At 40.9% G+C, this 24,843-nt stretch overlaps 1 protein-coding gene across 1 annotated transcript in view; it reads left to right on the top strand.

Moving 5' to 3' along the window:
* The first annotated feature begins 2,894 nt into the window (after window positions 1–2,894).
* Window positions 2,895–24,843, top strand: part of PHACTR1 (phosphatase and actin regulator 1) — a 534,554-nt gene continuing 512,605 nt past the window's right edge. Inside the window, exons 1-2 of the mRNA XM_065885188.1 lie at window positions 2,895–3,067; window positions 4,837–4,990. Of these exons, the coding sequence (XP_065741260.1) occupies window positions 4,888–4,990 (103 nt within the window). The 5' untranslated portion in view covers window positions 2,895–3,067; window positions 4,837–4,887. The remainder of the gene's footprint in view (window positions 3,068–4,836; window positions 4,991–24,843) is intronic.

The following is a 24,843-nucleotide window of genomic DNA, read 5'->3' as shown; positions in this document are numbered from 1 at the left end:
GCAGAACTTCATGTAGTCCAAAGCAAATAAAAACATGGTCTTCTAGAGATCTCTGGAATATAGTAAAGCAATTAAACAAAAAAATATGAATTGTAGCGGGCTTCCCTGGTGGCGCAGTGGTTGAGAGTCCGCCTGCCGATGCAGGGGACACGGGTTCGTGCCCCGGTCTGGGAAGATCCCACATGCCGCGGAGCGGCTGGGCCCGTGAGCCATGGCCGCTGAGCCTGCGCGTCCGGAGCCTGTCCTCCGCAACGGGAGAGGCCACAACAGTGAGAGGCCCGCGTAACGCATAAAAAAAAAAAAAAAAAAATATGAATTGTAAAATTGTCAATAACACAAACTTCTTTATCTCTTAGCAAACAGAGTAAACCCAGACTGACTCTAATGGAAGTTGTTTGGATGATATTAAAAGAGCAAATTGTCTAACTGCAAATCACGTGAACCTCTCTCTCGGATCATTTGGGTCTTAAGCCATCCAATTGTATAAATAAGTACACCGCAAAGATAAATTAATACAAGCTGTTATCTTTACTGATCTCCAGATTCCATCTTGAAATATGCCTTCATTTTTTAATTAATCAAACACTTCTTCCTTTTGTATATAGAATGCTCACACACGTATTCTCTTACCACCAAACTGAACAGAAAAGTATGAACATCTCTGCCAAGTCATGTATTTTAAATAATACGAGATTATTGATTTCAGCCTTACAGTGCTAAACTTTCATACTGTAATGCCATCAATGTAAAAGACATAACTCTGGCTTTTAAAAAATGATTGTTTATCTCTAGCTCACTGAACTATGTTAACACTGTCTGAGTGAGTAAGGAGACAAAGAATTCTGGATTACTATTATTTTTCATTTATATACCACGTGCTTGGGGTTTTTTTGTTTTTTGTTTTTTTGCGGCACGCGGGCCTCTCACTGTTGTGGCCTCTCCCGCTGTTCCGCACAGGCTCCGGACACGCAGGCTCAGCGGCCATGGCTCAACGGGCCCAGCCGTTCCGCGGCATGTGGGATCTTCGCGGACCGGGGCACGAACCCGCGTCCCCTGCATCGGCAGGCGGACTCTCAACCACTGCGCCACCAGGGAGGCGGTGAGTTAACTTTTAGAGCTGATGTCTCAAGGATGTTTTGGGCTGAATCGTTCAGTGATGCATAAGTTATTCTGAATACTTGCTGTAACCTTGCCTTCTTCTCTGTCTGGTTCTATTATATCTCAGAACAATGGGCCATTATAAATGCTGCTTTTGAGTAGATTAAAGTTATAAAACAGAGCTGAGCTGATCAGATCTTGACATTGGGTTTTGAACATTACAATACTTCCCCACCTTTAAAAATAATGCCTCACACAGATATTGCTATATGTGGTCTACAGTTATGCTCCCCAGAGGATAAAATCATCTTTTGTAATCTATTTCGGAACCTGGTCATATCATGTTAAAGAACTCAGCCGTTAATTACTTGGTAAAATAAAGTCCCTTTTTGCAAGTGAATAATCATCCCCTTCCCAAATACATTTCTTTAAGTTGAAATTTTCCTCTCCAAGTTTTCTTTAAAGCATTGCCCTTTCACATTATATGTTCATTTTGTAAGACTTCAAATTCCCTTTCTTGGTCAACTCTCCAGAAATGACTGACTTCCAAAGCCATCCCCCAAGCCCTGGGAACCAACTCTATTTTTCACGTTTCCAATTTAGCATCTCCTTTTCAATCACACATTCATCTGGACTCACCAACAGTGGATTGTGCACAGTCTTTCTCTCTCTCTCACCTCTGAGTCATTACAATTTCAGTAGAATCACAATAGAGAGTTCAGAACCTGTCACCCACACCTTACTGTAAGCTAAAGGAACCAGAAGACAGCTTTCTCCTTTTGTAAATGTCAAGTGTTCAGCATGTCTCCACTGGGGGCTGAACAGAAATGTAACCTTGGAGAAGTCAGTCCTTGGGTCTGGGCACAGCTCTGAGTATTCTGAGTCCAAAGTTGGCTCTTCCTACAAGGGCATATGATTCGTAGTTTCAGCTTCCTCTTTCATCAGGCTTAACTCTGTAGCACCAGCTTGGTGTCTGATTTGTTCTGACTGGGTGGGAGAGCCCATAAGATAAACAGAAGGAGATGTTCAGGTTTGTCTCAAGAGTAGTCCACAAAGCTGTGTATATGGGAGAAGGGAGTCTGGTGGTTTTCCTTCCAAGGCTTCTTAAATGCAGCTTCTCTTTTCTTAACAATACAACATGCCACACACCACACCACACTTATTACTAATTCTGCTTGGTCAACAAAGGGTGCAAGAGGGTCATGGAAAACCCACTACAGATCTTGTATTTGGCTATCTTTATGCCTTTCATGAGTGGATCTCAAAGTATTATGCCTAAAAGTCCTTACTGAGGTTTGGTAAGGAGGCTATTCTACCAGAATAAGCTCAGGTATCAAACCAAAGTTCCTTTTTGCGGTGAGGTTTATTTTGTTACATTCAGACAGACAGAAACTCATTTAGACAAATTGGCATGATTGGGGCTGGAGATTTGACCAAGCAATCAGAGGCTGGAAGAGGACGAAAGGCCAGAGAAGAGGGAGGGGGTGAAATCCAATGTTCACTCTGTATTTCACTCCAGAAAACAGCTCGCAATTATAATTACCCACCTTGTTTTGCAGCTCAGAATAAAAGTGGCATTGCACCAAACCCTGCCCAAGCAGCCATTGTGATTAGAAAGTACTCCACACCTTGGAGAACCGAGGAGCCACGAGCCTAATTTTAAATGCAAATTAAATTGAGGGGGTAGCAGAGAGAACACATAAAAGACAGTAAAACAGAACCTTTCAATTTTCTTAAATTAGCAGTCTAATGTGTTCTAAAGAACAGCTCCCCTCAGATCTCTTCTTAGGGGTTGTATTTCATCACAATATAAAATGGGTAAATCCATCACTTGCCTCTGCTTGGTGCTCTTGAACTGAGATTGAAGGAAAAATTAGAAGCTGTTCATTTGGGCTTGTGGGCTCAGCGGCGTGAGGCAGCTTCGTTTTATGCTCTACGGGGTCCTATTGAAAGGGGCCAACAAGTGCTGGTGAGTATCTGCTAACTGCAAGACTCTTTCATATACATCTTTTTGGGTTATCTTTCCTTTACCAGGGGGGAAATCTCCCAAAAGATTTATGTTATAATGCAGCTTTCAAAACCTAGGAAATTCCAGACAGCTTTCTAAGCTTCTTCCAGTGACTGATTTACGCAAGGGGAGAGAGTTATTTTCAGCCCAGATGCTGGTGACTGATCCGTGTATTAATTATAACAGGGGAATGTGTAACTGATGCTAGCTAAAACAGCCTTTCCCCACCACCCTTAGCCTGCGTTAGGGTAGGAACTGGTGCCCCGACAACTTTTCTACCATATTAACTGCATAATCGTGTAATTGTGTTATAATTGCAAATAAAACTGGGACTTGGAGCTATAAAAATAATTAAACCCAAACCATTTTTTCAAATGACTATGACAGTACTCTGTCTAAGAGATGGGCGGCGGCAGCCGGGGGATGGAGGTAGGGGTAGGGGTCGGGGGCGGGATGGGGCATCGGACCCGCGTGATGGTGACATGTAGATTTTGACGGTGATGGTTTTCTGCCAAAGTTTTACCCGAGAACCTGGTCATTTCCTTCCTTCGCAGTGGAGGATACAAAGAGACTGAGGCTGGCGTCACCTTCCGTTGCTAAGGTAACGTGCTCTGGCCATTTTATCTGATAAAGGAAGTCCAGCGGACGGTATACATTATTCATCGCCGATCTAATCAAACAATCAAAATTGTTTACTTTCACCGGGAATGTTTAGTGAGATCAAAGACACGGTGGCTGAAATCGCTCCTGCTCTTAACTGCCGGCAGTTAACCCTTGATTTTATTTATTTTTCTTTTCTTTTTTGCAGTAAGTATGACTTGCCGTTGGGGTAGCTTTGGATATTTTTTAAAGTTTCCGCCTACCAGACTTGGTTTCTTAAATTAAAATATGCACTGTTAGAAAGAAAAAGCAATTGGATTATCCTTCTGAGTTTGATTTTAATGACTTTGTCTTGTTAACTCTTTCCAAAAACATCCTGCAGAAATAGAGATACTTCATTTGTGCAAGTATGGGGGAAAGGCTACATATGCTAGAAAGAACCTAACAGGCTGAATGTTTTTTAATGAAGCGTATTAGCTTCCTGACAAGCTAGTGCATGATAATATCCCGGGGATCATTGCAATTCTGAAATAATTGTCGTTGCTCTACAAACCAGAGTTCTTTCTCAAAAGCAGCCTGTCAGGGGCAAGCAGGTGACGATCCTTAGCACTTTATAAAACGTGCTAGAGGAAATCGCTAAAAGGAAGGAGTGCACGGCATTTTTACAGCAAACATGTCAGCATGTGTCATAAACGCAAGGCATCTATAGGTGGAGGCCCTGATTCCCAGGAGATGCTCGCTGCTCCAGGGGAATTAGAACTCCCCGGATCAACTGAGGATCCATACTCAGAATGGCTGATACTTAATGATGTCATTTATCAGACAGACCTTTTGAAAACAGAGAGCATATAAATTTAAAAGTTTATTTTCCGGTTAATACATAGCAAGGAAGGACTGGTATGTTATCTCTCTTTAGCCTGGATCATCTGTATTTTCTGTGTAGCATATATTACTTTTAATAAATGTTGGTGAAAGGCTGCATTTTCTCCTACAGTAGGAAAGCTCTGTTGAGGGATGGACTTAAAACGGGGAATGTCAGTCAAATAATAGGATATTATAATGGGGTATCTCTTCTTCCAAAATCATATTTGACAGTCTAAAATACTGTGTATTTTCTTCCTCTTCCATAGGCAATACAAGTGACTATTTTGTCTTAAAACTCTGTTTCTGGAACATCGAAGATGGATTATCCCAAAATGGATTATTTTCTGGATGTCGAGTCTGCTCATAGACTCTTGGATGTTGAGTCGGCTCAAAGATTCTTCTACAGCCAAGGAGCTCAAGGTAATTAAAAGGGAGAAAGAGAGGAAACTCCTCTCATTTGCATGTTGGTTTTATATTAACAGTGCAGTGTGGACTGTAGCAGTGTAAGCTCTACTGCAGAAGTTCAGCAACTGGGATTTCCCAATCGGTAACCTCTACCGAACTGTTTCTGGAACTGAAGCAGGCATGCAGTAGAATGAATAAATCTAAACTTCTTGATGGAGTTAAAAAGCAACCTGCCCAGCTTTCACACAAACAACCCTTGAAAAGCCATGTTACAAAATTATTCCAACTCCTTGCAACCAAAGTCTAGGTTTGAAAGGTTTCGAGGATGCTTTCAGCCACAGGAAAAGGTTGAGTGCACAGCTACTGCACTAGAGAAGTAGGTCTAGGGCACCCTGACCTATCGATTGAAATCCAGCCGGATGAGGGGCTCCTGAGATAAGCTTTGAGCTTCTACAGCTGTCTTATCTAGTTTAGATGAAATCAATTACTGCCTCAAGGAATTAACAGTGTGCTTGGGAAGCACTAAGGAACATGCCTGTTGTGAGGTGTGGCTGATAGGTACCTTTTTATTACAGATTTCAAGATGGTCCGTTAGGCTCCAGTTGGCTTGTTCTTCTGTTCCAGGGTGCACTTAGAATGTTCTGCCAGCATATTAGAGTACAGGGAGAAGCTGGGGTATTTAATGGGCTCTCCTGACAGGCAGGAGATATTTTTAAAGCCTATTTTCTCTTCTCCATAGAAAATTTAGGGTATTCAGTTAAAGCAACCTGATGATGGGCATATCCCAAATGGTACAAGAAATGCACCGAGAAGAAAGGCAACTTTCATTTTCTTAGAGAAGTAGTTGAATTCTTCAAAGCCACGAGGCAGAACAGAAAAGGAAATGCTGTTTTGATAATGCTGGCACCTTTCACTGTTACGTGGTAAAGGGTACTTCACAGAGGGCACTTATGATATTCTGCCTCGGCTTCCCCAGTTGTCTTGTCTGAAGTGGTTTTTCCCTAGCTCTTAAGCCCATTTCGCATGGCAAACTCAAGGGCTTGCAAGCCTCCTTCTCTGCTTCCATTTTCCTGGGCAGGATCCCGTCTTCTTCAAGCCAAGAGGGGCTGGTAATCATCTGGTTGATTGGCTGGGGTCAGTATGCTTATCAGCTTCCATTAGCAAAAGTGAGACAATAGCTAATTCTCCTCATTCCCGTGGGTGTGTGTAGTCAGCATTGCTCCTTTCAGCCACTTAAAGGGACATGAAAATGTTACTGAAGTAGAAGAAGGGTGAGAGACTGGTCAGAACTTCCAGCCCCTTCTGGGTCTGCAAGTCAGAAGGTGCTGGGAACAGATGGAGAACGGAGGCCAGAAAGAAAAGGGGGCTGAGGCAGGGCTCAATCCCATCTCTGGCTCTGAGTTTAAACATTGCTGCATCTGTCCATTTCCATTTGAACAGGAGAATAACATCTGGTGCTGGGGTCAGACACCTGAGCCGTGTCTCTGTTGGCAGAGCAGAGAAGGGGAGTGGCAGTGAATTATAGATAATAAAGATGCCCATTTTGCCTTGCAGTAGACACAGTTTAAGCCTTTACGAGGACTGTGGGCTCCAGGCATTTATGGAAGGCAAACAGTCAGGGTGTGGGAGACTCAGAGGACGCAAAGCAGTCTGGTGGTTGTCGCCAGATGGAGTTTGGGGTGGAGTGGACAGAACTGTCGCCATCAGTGACTATGGTTTCGACACCAGAGCTGGAAGGACTGGAAAATGCATGGGAGGTGGTAGCATAAGCTACTGACTGTGGCTCCCTGATGAGAGCACGTTCGTTTTAGGGTAATCAGAATGATACTGCAATCAAGGAATCTTGGATCTGTAGAGAGAGTGAAACAACCCCCAGGCCTCCTGAGTCAGAAATCCAGGTGTAAGTCGTAGAGGTTTGCCTTTTAAGCAAGAGCTTCAATGACAATTCCTCAGCTCTCACACTCTTCTGGAGACCAGCATTTAAGAACCAGTCCATCCTGTCTGATTTCTCTCCTTCCACCCCAGAATGGGATGTCCCCAACATCAGAGGCAGGATAGTACAGTGGTTACAACCAAATCCTTACTGCCTAGGTTCAAACCCTGGGTCTGCCGCAGTCAACCTGGGAAAATTAACCTTTGAGTTTTTAATTTCCTCCTCTGAAAAATGGAAACAATAATAGTGCCCAATTCATAAGTTGTTAAGAGCAATAACGAGGTAAATTGAAAGTGCTTTAAACTGCCACATGGGAAATGCCATACATGAGCAAATCAATGAAATAAACACCTTTGCAAAAGGCCATCTCTCCTCTGTTGGAGATTTCACTGCCTTGCAAACAAGAATGTTACCTGATAGGAGTGAACCTCCTATTTTTAGCAAAAAAAAAAAAAAAAAAGAAAAATTAATTTTAAAACAATTTGAAAAAAACAGTGATTGTTTTATTGTCACATCAAAAGCTAACTTGGGGCAAAACTGAAAAATAGGGAGAACCAAGACCAACTTCTACTATCTACCTAGTCCTACACATCACTTGAAAACTGAAAGCCCCTCTCCCACCAACACCTTCCCCAGAGCCCCACCACCTAGGACCAATCACCCCCGGGGTCTCCTTGCTGGAGTTTTGCTGCCACTATGATGTGAGGCTTGTCACTGCGTTGTTCCAGCTCCTTCACAGCAGCTCCCTTCCGCTCAGCACCGACGCCATAGTCTTTCCTGGATAACAAGCCCCTCGGCCTGATAAAGGGCTCCCAGTGAATGAGCAGAGGGCTGAGGACCATGGCTTACACCCCTCCCTTTCTGAACCAAATGTGCACGTAGGTGACTAAAGACCGTATCTCACCACTGGCAAGATCCCAAGAACCAGTGGAAGGAGGGCAGCATGGTGGCTGGCTCTTGAGAAGGGCATGTGAGGCAATTAGGGCCTTGTGCTGCTGTTAAATCATAGCACATGGCAGCTTTCTACTTGGCCAGCCCAGCCCAGGTTCAAAGGGATATTACTGAGGTCAAGGAGCCTCCACTGGATACCCTCTTCTATGAAAAAGGCCCAAATGCAAATACGGTATTGAGTTAAGTACCTGGAATGTGGATGTCCTAGGATTGATTCCCTTGGCTAAACTGGTGTGTGATTATTGCATTCTTGAGATGTCCATTCTCGAGGGAATGCAGACATTTCTATAGACTGATCAAGGACAGGTGTAAATACTTTTAAAGGGGAAAGGAAGAAAATAAGACTTTCATTTTCCACATTACTATCCTTGCATCAGTTGATTTACAAATTCATATACTTTTGGGGATCCAGTCCCTTCTATATTAATTAATGCAAAACGATTATCCAAAGCAACGGTACCAGAATTAACAATGTTTCTGACCCCATCATGGTTGTTCTTCAGTTATTCTTGGAAAGTGGCAAAAAGCCTGTCGCTAGGTAGAGGATGTTTTGAGCTAGTAAACGCAAGAGAAATCCAGGAGGATAAGAAAAAGAAGGAAAATGATCTAATATCTATCCTGGGACAGATTCTGCTGAAATTCCCAGAGATTTTCAAAAGTCAGTTCTCTGCTGAATAAAGCAGCTTGTTATTTTCTCCCATCTCCATTTTTCCTTGGAGGTAAGGAAGCTGAGCCCGCTTCTCTGGGGATTCTGCTTTAGAAAGCATGATGTGTTGCGAAGAGCAGAAAAAAGTCCAGGGTCATTCTGTTCATCTCCTGTCAGTGAAGGGTGCTCTCCCGGTTCATCTGGGAGTGCTTCGTCAACAATAAACCCTGCTCACACAGAGAGTCCGGGAAAAGTCCCCATGAACTCAAAAGGAGAATTTTGGAGGTTGAAGGTACCCGTGATATAAAGATCAACCATGTCTTGACATCACAGACCTTGAGTTCACCCATCTTTCATGTTTCTGACAGTGATATTCCACACGCTCAACTACAGACGCTGTAATTTTTTTTACAGAGCCGTTAAACTGGGAGAGAAATCATATTCTAAAATCACAAAATTGGCACATCATAGGATCTTCAGGTTGAAATGGACACTATAGTTCCATGACTTTTCTCGCCCCCCCCTAAACCAAGTAAAACAGAATTTGTGAGGGCCAGACCCAGGTCCCAGGGCTACATTTGCCACAAGCTGCTGGGTTATCCTGCTGGACACTGAAGGCTGAAAATTGTTATGGAACACTAATTACTCAGTTTGATTCCAGACTAGCAGCATCAGCTTCATCACCTTCATCTGGGAGCTTGTTAAAAATGCAGAACTCAAACACCCCAGACCTAGAGAATTAGAATCTACGTTTAACAAGATTGCCCGGTACTTTATGGCAAAGCTTGAGAAGCAATGATTGAATCTAGTGCAATTAGAAACACCTGGTGAGCCTTTATGCCCTAGAGGCTGGAGTCCCAGGGCAAAAGCAACTAAGTCAGAATCACTGGAGGTTAAGTCCCATACTTGGGAATCTTTTAAACTGTCCCCGGTGATTCAAATGTGCAACCAGGGCTATGAACCACTGACGTCCCATTTTATGGTGAAGGATATTTTAGCACATCATGCAGCTATTCTTGCCTGAGTATCTTTACCTAGGTCTTTCCCTTTAAATAAGTCCAAACCATTGGAAAGGTGCAAATGGACTGGTTTTTTTTTAAGAAAGGACTGGACTATGTATCAGGTGCTGCCTTCTGTGTATTCACTGTATCTGTTAGTCCTCAAGGAACCTGGGGAAACAGGAATTATAATGCACATTTCAAAGATTAGAAAGGACTCCACATTTAGATAATAGCGTAGCCAGGGTTTGAATTCAAGTGTATCTGACTCCAACAGCCCCCCCCCCCCACGTAGTAAGGGTAACATTTGTGACCAAATCACACTTCCGGAGATGGTGAAGCTCAGAGTGGTTCAGCCACATGCCCAAATCACACAGCTTCTAGTGAGAAGGTGGAGACTAGAATTAGATCTCTTACCAACGAATGCCCATTCTACTGCTTTAGATTTCTCTTCTCCAAGACCGTCAATGTCTTTGGGTGTTTTAAGTTATATGCAAGGGGATCCCACTCCTGGGCATGTACCCTGAGGAAACCATAATTCAAAAAGAGTCATGTACCACAATGTTCATTGCAGCTCTATTTACAATAGCCAGGACGTGGAAGCAACCTAAGTGTCCATTGACAGATGAATGGATAAAGAAGATGTGGCACATATATACAATGGAATATTACTCAGCCATAAAAATAAACGAAATTGAGTTATTACAAATAATAAGGTGGATGGACCTAGAGACTGTCATACAAGTGAAGTAAGTCAGAAAGAGAAAAGCAAATACCGTATGCTAACACATACATATGGAATCTAAAGAAAAAAAATGGTTCTGAAGAACCTAGGGGCAGGACAGGAATAAAGACGCAGATGTAGAGAATGGACTTGAGGACACAGGGAGGGGGAAGGGTAAGCTGGGACAAAGTGAGACAGTGGCATGGACATATATACACTACCAAATGTAAAACAGATAGCTAGTGGGAAGCAGCCGCATAGCACAGGGAGATCAGCTCGGTGCTTTGTGACCACCTAGAGGGGTGGGATAGGGAGGGTGGGAGGGAGGGAGACCAAGAGGGAAGAGATATGGGAACATATGTATATGTATAACTGATTCACTTTGTTATGAAGCAGAAACTAATGCACCATTGTAAAGCAATTATACTCCAATAAAGATGTTAAAAAATAAATAAATAAAATAAATTATACGCAAAGGGGAAAACACATTAAAAGGCAGCCATTTGACTAACGTTACTAGACAATCAAATTTATGACTCCTGCCCACAATTTCCCCTCTTTTGTCATTTTAAATAACTCTGGGTGTCGGAACCAGGTGCTGTAGTCATTGTTACTTCGTCATAATGCATCTTTTCTGTCGTCTACATTGTCTTGTTCAACAAAGGGAAATGCCGGTTTTGACCACTGATGAATGCCACAGTGAGCAGCTAAGAGTGTCTCCAAGTTGTATTTGGAAATAGAAATTCATCTACAATCCCCTCTCAACCATTTCCTCCCCGCCCCTCCCCTCAACCACCTTCCAGCTCTACCTTTCCTCAACCCTGGGAAATCTGTCAGAACAGCTGGTTTTTCAATCTTTAGCTTTGAGTTAAATGTACTCTAAACTTAAACTCTAAACCTCTGGGACTTCTTCACATGGCCCTCGGAGACAAAGACATCTGGTTACACTCAGTTATTTGCAAATCGTTGACAATAGTCATCTGCACAGAATGTGTTTGTGATTTTTTTTTTTTTTTTTTTTTTTTGCTTTTTTTGTTTGCTTGTTTGTTTGTGGGATCTTAGTTCCCCAACCAGGGATTGAACCCACGCCCTCGGCAGTGAAAGCACGGAATCCTAACCACCGGACTGCCAGGGAATTCTCCAGTTCATGCTATTTTCTTTCCTGTGTTTAAGACCCAGCCCCAATGTCACCTCCTCTGTGAAATCTTGCCTGACTTTTCCCCAGGACTCTCTCCCATAATCTGTTCAGCCTACATTCTAGCCACTAGCATGCTGTATTATTTTGCTTCCACCACTTAGTAGATGCATGAGCTCATGTAAATGGCTTCACTTCTCTAAGTCTCAGGGTCCTAATCAAAATGCATATAACACTGGCTCCAAATTCATAGGGGATTTTGAGAATGAAAGCAAGTATGCCTATGAAGTGTTTAGTACATTGTTATTATTGATTAGCTACTGATGCTATTGTTTTGTTATTAGGTGCCTGTTACCTACCTAGATCATGGTGATCTCCTTAAATACCATTTTCTGGGTGCCTAGTACCATCCTCGGTATACAGTAGAAGTATTGAGATTTATTAAAGGTCTCTTGAACTGAAGGAATGAAAATGCTTAAATCTGCATTATGAAGAGAAACTTGGGATTCAGGGAAAGGACTTCTGACAATTCATGATTGAGAAAATAGAACTTCCTAAGACCTTTAAAGAATTAAAATCTTTAGTTGGAAATAGAGACTCTGCTTAAGGCTGAAGGGAGGGACAGATAAAAATAATTTTCAAATACATGGAGATGCAGGAAATGGAAGAAAGTCATCAACTCTGATATATCTTCTATAAAACAGAAAAAAAAAGCAGAAGAAAAAAAATGCAGCAGGAGGGAGTTGGTGTACTATTGAAGAGAATTAACCTTTTAAAATAGATTTCCAAGGGTTCCTGAATAGTACCCTTCTTAGAAGGACTTTTTAGTGTACAATAGTCTGTGAGGCTGAGTTTTTACTCTGCCTAAAAGTAGAATTCTGGAAGAGATGAACTCTTCAATGTAACTCTGATGAACTTAACTGAGATCAATTCAAAAGTTGCTCTGAACATCTTCCGGAAACTAGCTCTGAGCTGTACCTTAGTTAAGATTCCTTTCCCCTTCCTTCTTTAGACCTTTACTACCTAGTCTATTCCTTATACTTTGCGGTTGATTAATCCTCAAACCAGCTACCATTCCCACTCCTGCTTCCGACCAGACTCAATGAAAGGTGACCGTAGATACCCACCTAAGCCCCATACAGGAGCCACACACCTTGAGAACCACTCGTTGAAAGCCGGGCCGCGGTGTTTCTAGGAGTCTTGCCGAGTGGGAGTCAAGTTGTCTTCCTTCTCCTGGCCTGTCCCCCCAAAACTTTAATGTCATGGTCTTACATGTGACTCATATCTGGACCTTAGGTATCAGGACCTCGTATCTAATTTGCTCCTTAAGGATTGAGGTGAAAACAGTGATCGTAAAGCAACCGTATCCTCATTTGGGGCACAGTTGCCAGTTGGATTGTCATCTTTTCCATTCACCGATCTGCCCTTCACAGTCCTGCTAGGCCCAGCACAGCAAAACTGGCCACATCCCCTCACTGTGATGTCCTAACCAAGTAGTTTACATGTCGTCACACTATTTTTTGGACCCTTGTCTCTGAGATGTGCTTCAGATGACGCTTTTCTTATATAGTTTCCAGCCTTGTTTTTATGGTGCTCAAGTCATCACCTGCAAGAAATACTTGCTTTGGGGTTTTTTTTTTTTTTTTTTGGTTGCTTTTTCTTTCTATAACTCTAGCCAGGAAGCAGCCCACTGTGCTTCAGTCATGGATGACAAGCTAACTACCAAGCCTTTCCTCCTAACTTCCCACACACTCCATTTTCGACCTCTAATTGCTCACATTCAGGCTCTCCAAACCTGTGTTTAATGCAGGGAACATTGTGAAGGAGAGGATGAAGGCAGATCAAGAGAAAAGATACTGTGGAGCTAGCCAGGCTGCCAATTCTATCCATATACAGATGACTGTGAAATCCAACCTTCCATTTCTGGAGTGTGCCCTTGAACGGGACATTTCTCTGTACACAAAGGAGCATTCTTGGTGTTGACCATTTACCCACACACGGCCTTCCAATGCCCTTTGTGCTTTTGCCCCCAGCAAGCATCTGCTTTGTCACATATTGCGATTCATGGCTCATAAGAAGGGCATGAGGACAAGAGACAAACGAGAGAGGAGATGAGAGGATGACAGAGGAAGAAAGTCAGATGAAAATACAGTAAAATAATTCCGCTCAGTTAATAACTCCTGCTTTCACATACAGCATCTAGAGAGTGGATTAAAGATGCAGCCCACACATGGTCAGCATCAGCTATGACCCAATTAGCATAAACAATTCACAGGTGCTTGGAAAAAATTCTCACTCCTCATTGCTCAAACAAATCTGTTTTCCTAAAAACTTTCAGTACCACCCTCTGTGACTGCCCTGGCAGAGGCAAGGATGGGGCGCCTAGCACATCAAAATCAGCTCATGGCTGATACCATTCTTAATACGTTTAAGAATATTTTAATAAGCAGTTAGATTCACACAATTATACAAAACCACTGAATGAATACTGGTATTAAATTGGACTTCTGAAATGTTGGGACTGAACAGAGAGATTATCTTAGAGATCTCTGTACCTTTTTTTTTCAATCATAAGAGCAAAACAAGAGTAACATTAATGTCTTTGGGGAAAAAATGGAAAGGAAAGTCAACCCTACACATCTATTTTAATTTTTTATTTTACTTTCAGTCAATTTCAGGCACATTCATATTTTTACGGTTACAATTACAGCATATACAAAATTGGAGGTATGAGTGAAATCTTTCCCAGGGCTGGCTGAAGAATGTCATAATATTTTAGGGCTTGGGTTTTGGAATACTACAGATCTGAGTTCAAACTGTGATTTCCACTTCTCAGCTTATAACATTAGGCAAGTTATTCAATCTCTTTTTGCCTCACTTTTCCCTTTTGAATGCAAATGATAATAAGCATTCTTAACCCAAAGGGTTATTTTGAGGATTTAAATGAAACAAAGTGTCTCACAAGCTATGGTCCAATATATGATTTTCAGGTAATAATGGAACTCTTTTATAATAATAATGTATTTATTTTATTATGTTTTAGAAAAATGTAAAGTGAGAAATATTTAATTGAAATATAAAAATAGATAACTAGACTTCATACTTACGGACTACTGCTTAGAACAAGAAGAAAAAAGAAGGATGACTAAAGTCCATTTAAGGAAAAACATTAAGTAATTAATAGTGTAGATGACACTTAGAGGTAACAAAATCCATAAAAGTGATACAGGAATGACTAACATTTGGAAACACTGAACAAATAAGTATGAAAGTAAGCAAAATGTCAAGTACCTAATATGCACTTAGTAAATATTAGCTCTTATGTTAATTAGTTTGTTTGTTTGTTTGGTTTTTTTTTTTTTTTTGGCTGCCTTGGGTCTTTGTTACTGCACACCAGCTTTCTCTAGCTGCAGCGAGAGAGGGCTATGGTGCGTGGGCTTCTCATTATGGTGGCTTCTCTTGTTGCAGAGCATGGGTTCTAGGTGCACGGGCTCAGTAGTTGTGGCACACGGACTCAGTAGTTGTGGCTTGTGGGCTCTAGAGCACAGGCTCAGTAGTTGTGGCACACGGGCCTAGTTGCTCCATGTCTTGTGGGATCTTCCTGGACCAGGGCTCGAACCCTTGTCCCCTGCATTGGCAGGTGGATTCGTAACCACTGCACTACCAGGGAAGTCCCTTAATTGGCTTTTAATCTTGTCAAGCCTCAGAGGAAAGTGGCAGGGCCTCTAGCTCCCCAAGAGAAACCTCTATCCTGTCCCATCTCTGGCCTTCTCTACCACCATTTATTCCTAATTCAAATTTCCAAGCCCTTGGAAAGGTGAACCTGTCTTAAAACACAAGAACAAGGAAAAGCAAAAAAACTTTGATTTTTAAATTAAATTGCTAACAAATCCCAAAGCAATCCTCTTTATGGTTTTACTACTGGGAATTTTCTTCCTGCAAACTCTCTTAAAACAAGGGCTAAACTGTACTCATTTCATCTGAATTTACAGCAAACTCTAGTTTATCAGAATGTGGCTTCCAAGAAGTGATTTAAATCAGCTTTAGGGAGGTTGAAATGTGTAAAGGGGGTCAACTGTATGGTGATGGATGGAAACTAAACTTTTGGTGGTGAGCACATTGGAGTGTATACTGAAGTCAAAATACAATGCCATGCCCATGAAACTTATATAATGTTATGGATCAATGTTGCCTCAGTTTTTAAAAGTGAGTCACCATTTACCCAGGAATGAGGAAATAGGTTTGGGAGAATCCACTTTAAATCATATTTTTCCCTTAAGAAAAACATGGTAGTGTGAAGAAAGTGACATCAGAAACTCCTGGACGCTAATTCTGTTCCAACAATTAAACAGCCATGTGGCTGGCTATTCAAGTGGTTAACCTCTATAAGCCTTTGTTTTCTCATTTGCAAAATGGTAACAATGCTTGCAATATTATTAGTAGAAGGATAAAATGGCATAAATTTAGATTGGTGGGTTCTCAATTTAGATAGCAGATTCTCAATAAATATTTGTTTAAGGAGTAAGAAAATTGCCACAATAAAGAATAGAAAGAGCACTCATTGAATAATTGTTCTGTGTCTTCAAGAAGCTCAAAGATGATGGGGGCTTCCCTGGTGGCTCAGTGGTTAAGATTCCACCCGCCAATGCAGGGGACACCAGCTTCGATCCCTGGTCCGGGAAGATCCCTCATGCTGTGGAGCAACTAAGCCCGTGCACCACAACTACTGAGTCTGTGCTCTAGAGCTCGTGAGCCACAACTACTGAAGCCCGCGTGCCTAGAGCCTGTGCTCCGCAACAAGAGAAGCCACCGCAATGAGAAGCCCTCGAACTGCAACGAAGAGTAGCACCGCTCGCCGCAACAAGAGAAAGCCCGCGCGCAGCAACAAAGACCCAAAGCAGCCAAAAATTTTAAAAAATATAGAAGAATAAATTGAAAAGAAAAAAGAAGCTCAGGGACGATATAATGCAATACCAAATACCCTTACAGAAGCAAAAAACAGATCTAAAAGGGGAAAAGGAAGAATCAGAGACTTACTCGTGGAAGAGTTGTTACCTAAGCTTCATCCTGGAGTTCGCACAATAGTGGGGCTTTCCTTGCAGAAAAAGCCAGCATGTATAGGTCTTTCTACAAGCAATTCAGCATGACTGGATCGGAAAATGCAAGCAGGTGAAAGTGATACCCGAAACTGGAGGGGAAAAAAGGGTTCAGGGAAAGAGACCTTGAACAGCAGACTAAGAAATTTCGCATCTGCTCTGTAGGAAACACAGAACATTTGAATGATTTCTAGAGCTCAGAGAGCTTCTAGACCAGGTGATTCCAAACCTGGTTACATATCGGAAACAAATTCTACAGCCCTTCCCCGGGTATACTGGTCAGAATCTTTGAGAGTCAGGTGTGGTAATATGGGTTTTTCCTAGTTTTTTGGTCACGCCGCGTGGCATGGAAGATCTTAGTTCCCCGACCAGGGATCTAACCCATGCCCCCTGCAGTGGAAGCGTGGAGTCCTAACCACTGGACCGCCAGGGAATTCCATGGGTTTTTCCTATTTTTAAGGGGTTGTTTTATTTGTGTAGCTCTCAGATGCTTTAATGCAAATAGTGTGAGGTGTAGAATTTGAGACCCATTGACTAGTCTACTCTTCACTTTCATAAATGAGGAAAATGGAGCCCAGAAAGGTAAATGAATGAAATGCAGTAAAAATTCGATTATATTCATTGAAAATTCACTGTTTTTTTGAACACTATCTATAGGCTGGGGATTCAAACTCAAAACAGATAAAACCCCTGGCCTCATGGAGTTAACTATCTAATGTAGAGACATATAAAGCAATGATTTCAGTTGCAAAAGATAAATGCTAGGAGAATCTGCACACTGGGAGTTTTGTAAGCATGGATGAGGGCATCCAAATGAGAGAGAAGTGTGTGTGTGTGTGTGTGTGTGTGTGTGTGTGTGTGTCTGTGTGTCTGTGTGTCTGTGTTGGGGAGAAAGTTAGATGTGATTCCAAGTTAGTGTCCAAGAGGAGATGGTTAGATGTGATTCCAAGTTAATGTCCAAAAGGAGATGACAGTTAATCTACCTTTGAGTTAGATTTAGGTAGAAGGAAGAAAAAAAAAAAAAGAATGTTTCGGGCAGTGTGAACTGGCATGTGATAAGCCCTGGACATATTGAGTATAATATCTTAGGGGAGCTGTACATGTTATAGAATGAGAGGTATATTGTAGATATCTAGACTGGCAAGAAAAAAAGACTAGAATAGTAGGCAGAAGCAAAGACATGTAAGGCTCTGCGTGCTTAATTAAGGAATTCCAAACCTGACACTGAATCCACTAGGGAATCTAATGCAGAGGAGGTCTGTCGTCAGATCTGTTGCAATAAAATCCCAGCAAGAAGTATAGACAGTCGGAAAAGGGAATTGACAGAGTGAATCCAGCAGGAAAGAGGGGTCTTTGAAATATTAGGACGGTTCTTTCCAGATTACCTGACGGGTAAGATGAATACACTGAGTGTGAGGAAGGGGTACATCCATGATCCCCAGATGTTTTACATGGACTCATTGGATGGGTAATAAGGCTGTTCACTGAGAAAGAAGATAAAGGAGAGAGTAAAGATGGAGGGGGAGGGACTTCCCTGGCAGTCCATGGTTAATAAGACTCCGCTCTTCCACTGCAGAGGGCATGGGTTCCATTCCCGGTCGGGGAGCTAAGATCCCACATGCCGCAGCCAAAAAAAAAAAAAAAAAAAGAAGATGGAGGGGGAATATAAATTGAATGTAGAATATATTGAATTCGGACCCTATAAAATATCCAAACATAGATTACCAGCAGGGAGTAAGTTCTACAGATATAAAGCTTGGAAAACTATTCAAAATATTCTATGTGCCTAGGTAATTACTAAGATAATTTCACTGACATGTTTTACAACTGCCTCTGAATATGTGGTTCCTCTGGGCCTTTAATTTTCCTTTGCTATTTATTTGAAGGGAGATTATTTAACGGAAACATTTATTTTCTAAATTAAAAGTTGTTCCTGTAAATACAGTATTTTCTCCCAAGAACTAGTACTTAAAATTAATAGTCCGTTTGAAGTATTTACACGAACCAAATGTCTGAAGTTACCAATATTACTCAAATTCTGGCCTGTGTTTTCATAAGAAGAAAATTCCAAGTTAACGCTTATAAGAGCATCTAAGAAACAACAAGTTTAAAGAAAAGAAATCTCAGTGCATCTCAATCACTTTAGAGAACTATAGGCTGTCTCAGAACGTTGCAAAGGAAGAAAAAAGGAGATTCAGCTATAGCTGGTTAAAGATAGACCTTACTTTTCTTTTGAACCTACGCAGTCAGATCTGTTCCATTTAGTTGATTATGCACTATTTGGTGACTAAATTTGATAGGTGACAGGTGGAGAAAAAGTTACTTGGCTTAGTCCCAGTTTAATCCTTGTCTCTGGAAAGCAAGACCGCACTTCACACATCATACTGGAAGGCTGATTTTTCACATTAGTCCCACATCCTATGCTTGCTCAATAATCTGGACATGCGCACAGAAGTTGCAAAAGCAAATGACAGCGAGAAGAAGACCCACGTTTTCAGTGCCAGGGGCTTGGTATTTATTGACTCATTTAGTCCTAGAATGGGAAATTTGTGACATACTTGCTATTATCCCCATTTTACAGATGAAGTAATCCATGTTTCCAATCATCAAGTAACTTCCCAAATCCACACAGCTATTAGGAATGGAGCCAGAATTATAATCCTGAGCCTTGTGACTCTTCCTACTACATCTTGCCATCCTGTAGGATACTGGTGTCCGTGGCAATACTAAGAAAGACTTCCAGGAACAGAGATGCAAGGATGCGAAGAAGTTTATGTATTTCCACACATTCAAATGGCAGAATGTCTCAATGTTGTAAGATATAAATGGGGCAACTGAGTCATTCTATGTAACTAGACCTTTAGATTCAGTTTCTTAAAGTGAATTTTTACCTTATTTACTTGGGAAACTGTCTGTAGGGGGTGGTGAGACCTCTGTCCTCTAGGTTGAATTGCAGGAATGGGTGATGGAGAGGGAGGCAAGTTGCCTACATCCCCATGGGAGTTTCTTATTATACTCAGAACTCGTTTTTCCCTCTCACTACCAAGGTAGCACATAACAATTACAGAAAATTTAGAAAATATAAACGAACAACAAAACACACACACACAAACTCAACTAGCCCCATCGTCTAAAAACAGATACTCTTTACAACTTTGTGAATATCCTTACATCCTTTTTACACACATGGGCACACACTCAGGCACATACATATTTTTTCAACCTAAATCAAGCTCTTCAGATTTATTACTTTTAGTTTACTCTGTCTTAATTTAAAATAAATGAATAATTTATATCTTGGGGTAGTTGATTCTAACTGACATAGAAAGTAATTGGGACATGGTTTGGTAGAAAAGAGGAAAAGGTCAACCAACCCACGCATTGTTTTTGCCTCAAGGGTGACTTTGCCAGCTGGGTTGATGTTACTGGGTCTGTTCTGCTATTATTAACTAGACAGAGTCTCTGACTAATACCCTGTGATTTGATTGCTATCACTGGCGCATCTGTAGACACAACAGAATGCAAATTAAATAACTGCTGAATCTGTACCGGGCAGGCCTTCTTCTTAGACACATACATTTAGGAATTTTTGTATTTTCCCTTCTCCACCACCAAAAATATGCTTTATTCTTATTATAGCCAAATATAGCACTTCATTGCGTTCCAATATCGAGTGCCATTTAACAGTGTAGTTCCTATAGTAACAGAACATTAGAACCAGCAGTAACTTAATTCAACTGGCCCATTTTACAGGTGAAAAACTGAGGCTCAGGGAAGAAAAGAAAAGCAATAAAGTGGTTATGAAATACCTACCATATACTAGAAGCTATTCATATTTATTTCACTCAGAATCACAAAACCATGAGTTAGATATGACTGCCCCCAATTTATAGGAAACTAAAACTCAGCAGAATCACAGAACTCTGAAGAGGCAGAGCCAGGATTCAAACATGAATGCTGACTCAGCTTTCCCCTGCAACATCATGCCTTTCTGGAAAGAGGTGATTTATCTAAAAGATACAGCAAGAATGATGGCAGACCTGGAGTTAGAACCTCGTCTCCGACTGTCTAGTCTGATGCCCGTATCTCTACATCCTGTTATCGTACGTGGGGCTCAAATGGGATTCAAGCCCATAGTCTTTGCCCCTGAGATCACTTTGCAAGTGACCAAGCCCAGCAGTTTGCCATACAAAGATATGTCCAAGTATGTCACCCTTTTGTTCACTGAACAAGAATTAGAAATATTAGAATCTTTATATTTCAAAGTATGTCATTAATTACAGCAACTATATTGAAAACTGACCATGTAGAAAATACAAATAAATGAAAATAAAATAAATAAGGTTTAACATTACCTGTACTATTAAGCAAGACTGGAAAAGTGACTTGTGTATCTTAACCAGGCATGTTCAACAATAAAAAGCTGTTTAGGTTTATGTCCAACTCAATTCAACACACCAAGCCTGAAACACATTTTCTTTTTTGCATCTAGCATGTTTTAGCAGCCAGCCCCCAGCCACTCTGCACGGTATCTACTTTAAGAAGCTGAGAGCAAAGGAAGCAACGAACATTTGTTGCCCGCCTACCATTTGTCAGGCTCTGTGTTCGGTGTTTTACATTTATTATGTAATGTTTTATCCTCCCAAGGCCCAGTGAGAGAGTTTATTTTATTTCTAGTTTACATATAAGGAAACTGAAGCTTGGAGAGCTCACTAACTTTTTTCCAGCATCTAATAAGCATTAAGCTTGGGAATGATGCCAAGGTTTAATTTCACAGTGACAGCTTTACTTGGAGCTGGCTAGGAATAATACTTTTAAAATAATAAATGTTTATTGGGAATTTCCTTTGCTAAAGACTTTACATAGATTGCATGTTTGAATCCTCACAGCAACCCTAAGAAGTACCCTTACTTACCCTAAGCAACCCTTACTATGTAAGGCGCATCTTGTAGATGTATAAGAGGTAAGTGACTTGCATGAAATCATTCAACTATTAAGTATGGAATTGGAGTACAAACTCAGGAAGGCTAACCTCAAAGCCTGTGTAGTTAACTTTTATTTCATAATGTCTGGAAGGAAAATAACACCCATATTATTTATATATTCAAACAAAGGGAAAGTTACAAAGTGCCACAGGTAGAGACAAAGTGGAAAATACCGCATTCTCACCTTGGTGCTGGATTGGGGATGGGAATAAAAACATTTCAGCCGTAAAAGATGGGCAGAGTTTAGACAGGCAGTGATTGGAGAGGAGAAAGAAAAGAAGGGTTTTCCAGCGGTAACATTTGTACCGTCATTTGATAATGTTTTCTTAATTTTTGTTTGGATCTTCTGTCTTAGAGCTTGCCAAATAATCCATCAAACTGGTTAAGATTTGGGTTTCGTGGTAGACATAGATGGCATCTAAGCATTCATATTGATGATCTCAGCCCATTGAGAACCCATGCGTATTACTTACCTAGCGCTGCATATCAATTTACCCCACGGCTTAGTGGCTTAAAACAGCAAACATTTATTATCTCACGGTTTCTATAGGTCAGAAATTCAAGAATGTCTTAGTTAAGCAGTTCTGGCTCAGAGTCTGGGTGGCTCACAGTCAGGATGTTGGCGAGGGCTGCAGTCATAGAGAGGCTTAGCTGGGGTTTCCAAGGTGCTGCATACAAATGGCGCCTGACAGGAGACCTCAGTTTCTTGCCATATGAGCCTCTTCATAGGCTTCTTGGGTGTCCCCGTGACACTGTAGCTGGCTTCTCCCAAGACCCAAAGAGAAAACAAGGCGGAAGCTGCCATGTATTTTCTGATACACCATCACTTCCACCATATTCTAATGGTCACAGAGACCAACACTGATTGAATGTGGGATGGGCCGACACAAGGGCGTGAATACCAAGTGTTGGGGATCACTGGGCATCATCTTGGAGGCTGGCTATCACAACACACAAGTTTTTATGGAAGCAGAAAAATCTCCAGAAACATAGAGAACAGGGTCCCCATACTTGAACAGGTGCGGCTAATATATCTCATATCAGTTAAGTAGTTTTAAAATTAGACACAATTTTACATAAACCACAATGGTAGTCCTTCTGGGGGAGAAGCCACCATGCATTGTTATGGTAGCTATCCAATAGTATTAAATAGCATTGCATTCATCTTTATCCAGGTATCAATTCAGGGAGAGCTACGTATTCAAGTCTTAAAAGAAGAGTCAGGACAAAGTCAATGTTAGACCCAGATGGTTATAGGAAACAGGGCTGGCCTGAATGCCCACGCATGGAACGCATGGAACCATCTCTTTGGGAAGCCACCACCTTTGGGGTATGACCGTACAAGTTGTGGCCTTCACAATTCCATAATTCTATTTACATGGACTGTGGCATGAATGGTGCACAGCTACCCGAAGTTGCACAATGCTAAAGGCCCAAACTGGGGCCAGTAGGAACACTGAGGGGCTGGGATGTTGGAGAGCAGCGGTAAAAACTAGGCAGCCATCCCCGCTCCTTTGTGGACCCTGCAAAATTAGCCAGATAGAAAAAGGAATCAGTACCACAACTGTGTAGCATGGACAGCTCCCTTAATTACAAGTTTAAGCAGAAAGAACTAAGATGTACCAATAACAATTCCTCAGATTCTTGGTTCTCTAGCAAAGCATGCATATGTATAGAAAAGAAAAAATATCTCAGCAGCTACATACTAAATTCAGTTATAATAAAAAGCACAAAAGCCTTTTTGGTACATTTGTGTTAAACCTGTTTAAGATATGCAGGCTACTGCTGCAATCTTGTTGGCTTCATATTGTAGCTAATAACATTCATCTTCATTACTTGCATTTTGTATTTTCTACATGAATGATTTTCAGTAACATCACTCTCATTAATGACGTCATACTGGGTTTAATTGCAAGGTGTAAAGGTTCTTATATTTCTAACTCATGTTAGATATGCAAACAGTGACATATACACTTCATCTATACAGCCCAGATTCTTAATGTGTTTGACAATACTATACCAGAATCAATTTTTTAACAAATTCAAACACCTCTAGCATAAATGCAGAATCCATTACCCTTAAGATCAATACTGTATTTACCCACAGCCTGTGGGGATGCCAGACAATGATAAATTTTCAGAAAGATTTAAAGCAAGATGGGACATCATCTCTAACCCTTGGAAACTTTTGTCAATAGAAAGAAATAAACATGTTTTTACTAGTACTTTTAAATTTTTATTGGAAATAATTTAAAACTTATGGAAAAGTTGCAAAAACAAAATAGTGCAAAATACTTATATACCCTTTACTCAGATTTGCCTGTTGATAACATTTGACCTCATTTGATTAGCACTTGCTGTTTCGTCTCTGATGTCTCTTTATCTGTCTATCTATCGATAGATGGATCAATTGATCTATCCAGAGAGGAGTATAAAACTGTATACATAAAGATAGGGGGGGAGGGAGGGAGGGAGGGAGGGAAGGAGAGAGAGAGAGAGAGAGAGAGAGAGAGGGAGGAAGGGAGAGACAGAGACACAAGAGAGGAAGAGAGAGAATATCTGTGTATTATAATAATGGTTTATCATTTATTAGTGAACTTAATTGTTTTTTGTGCTCAAACTGTCCCAATGCAAGACCCTTCAAGCTGGCTCCAGTGTTTTTGTGACATGCCTCCTTTATTTGGGGGGAATGCTGCCTTGTTTCTGGGATAACAAGAAGTCCACTGTCAACATTCTTTCTTTATTCCTTATGTACATTTCCAATCTGCTTATTTTTCATTAGTTTTAATGCAGCACACAATGCTGGGAGCAGAATATCTAAAAGATTATGGTTGTAGGAGATAAATACGATGATAGGCTAAAAATAAGGCTGAAACAGAAACAAAACTTATAGAATTTCGACACAGTGGAAGGTTGGTATTCACAAAGATGGCCCAAGACATTAAGAAATTATTTTAATTAATCAAATCAAGTCAAATTAAATTAAATTGTTATCAGTAGTGTGGTTTTATAACTGTTTGGTATTTAAATGAAATAATTCTCAAATTTATTTTGTATCTTAATAAGCTGGAAGCTTTTTTCACTGTCGATAAAGAGCTTGATAATTTATTTTAAAATTGATAATGGTTGATATCCAATAAGTATGCTATTCCACATACTACTATTTTCACCAGGATGTATTTGTTTATCATAATGATGTAACTATTTTATTCCCAAACATGTAGCTTGTAAATTTTTGTTAAAGTAAGCATAATTCTGTGAGCTGGAAGCTTTCTAAAATGTATTTTTAATGATATAAACATATGTAGAATGATGTACACAAATATAAAATGTATAACTTGATGAACTTTTACAAAAGTAACCACCTTTTCTAAAAGGTATAACCACCACCCAGATCAAG

Source organism: Phocoena phocoena, chromosome 10 (genome assembly GCF_963924675.1).
Source record: "Phocoena phocoena chromosome 10, mPhoPho1.1, whole genome shotgun sequence".
Classification (NCBI taxonomy): domain Eukaryota; kingdom Metazoa; phylum Chordata; class Mammalia; order Artiodactyla; family Phocoenidae; genus Phocoena; species Phocoena phocoena.
The sequence above is the reverse complement of the archived record's forward strand: the minus strand, read 5'-3'. Positions and strand labels throughout refer to the sequence as shown.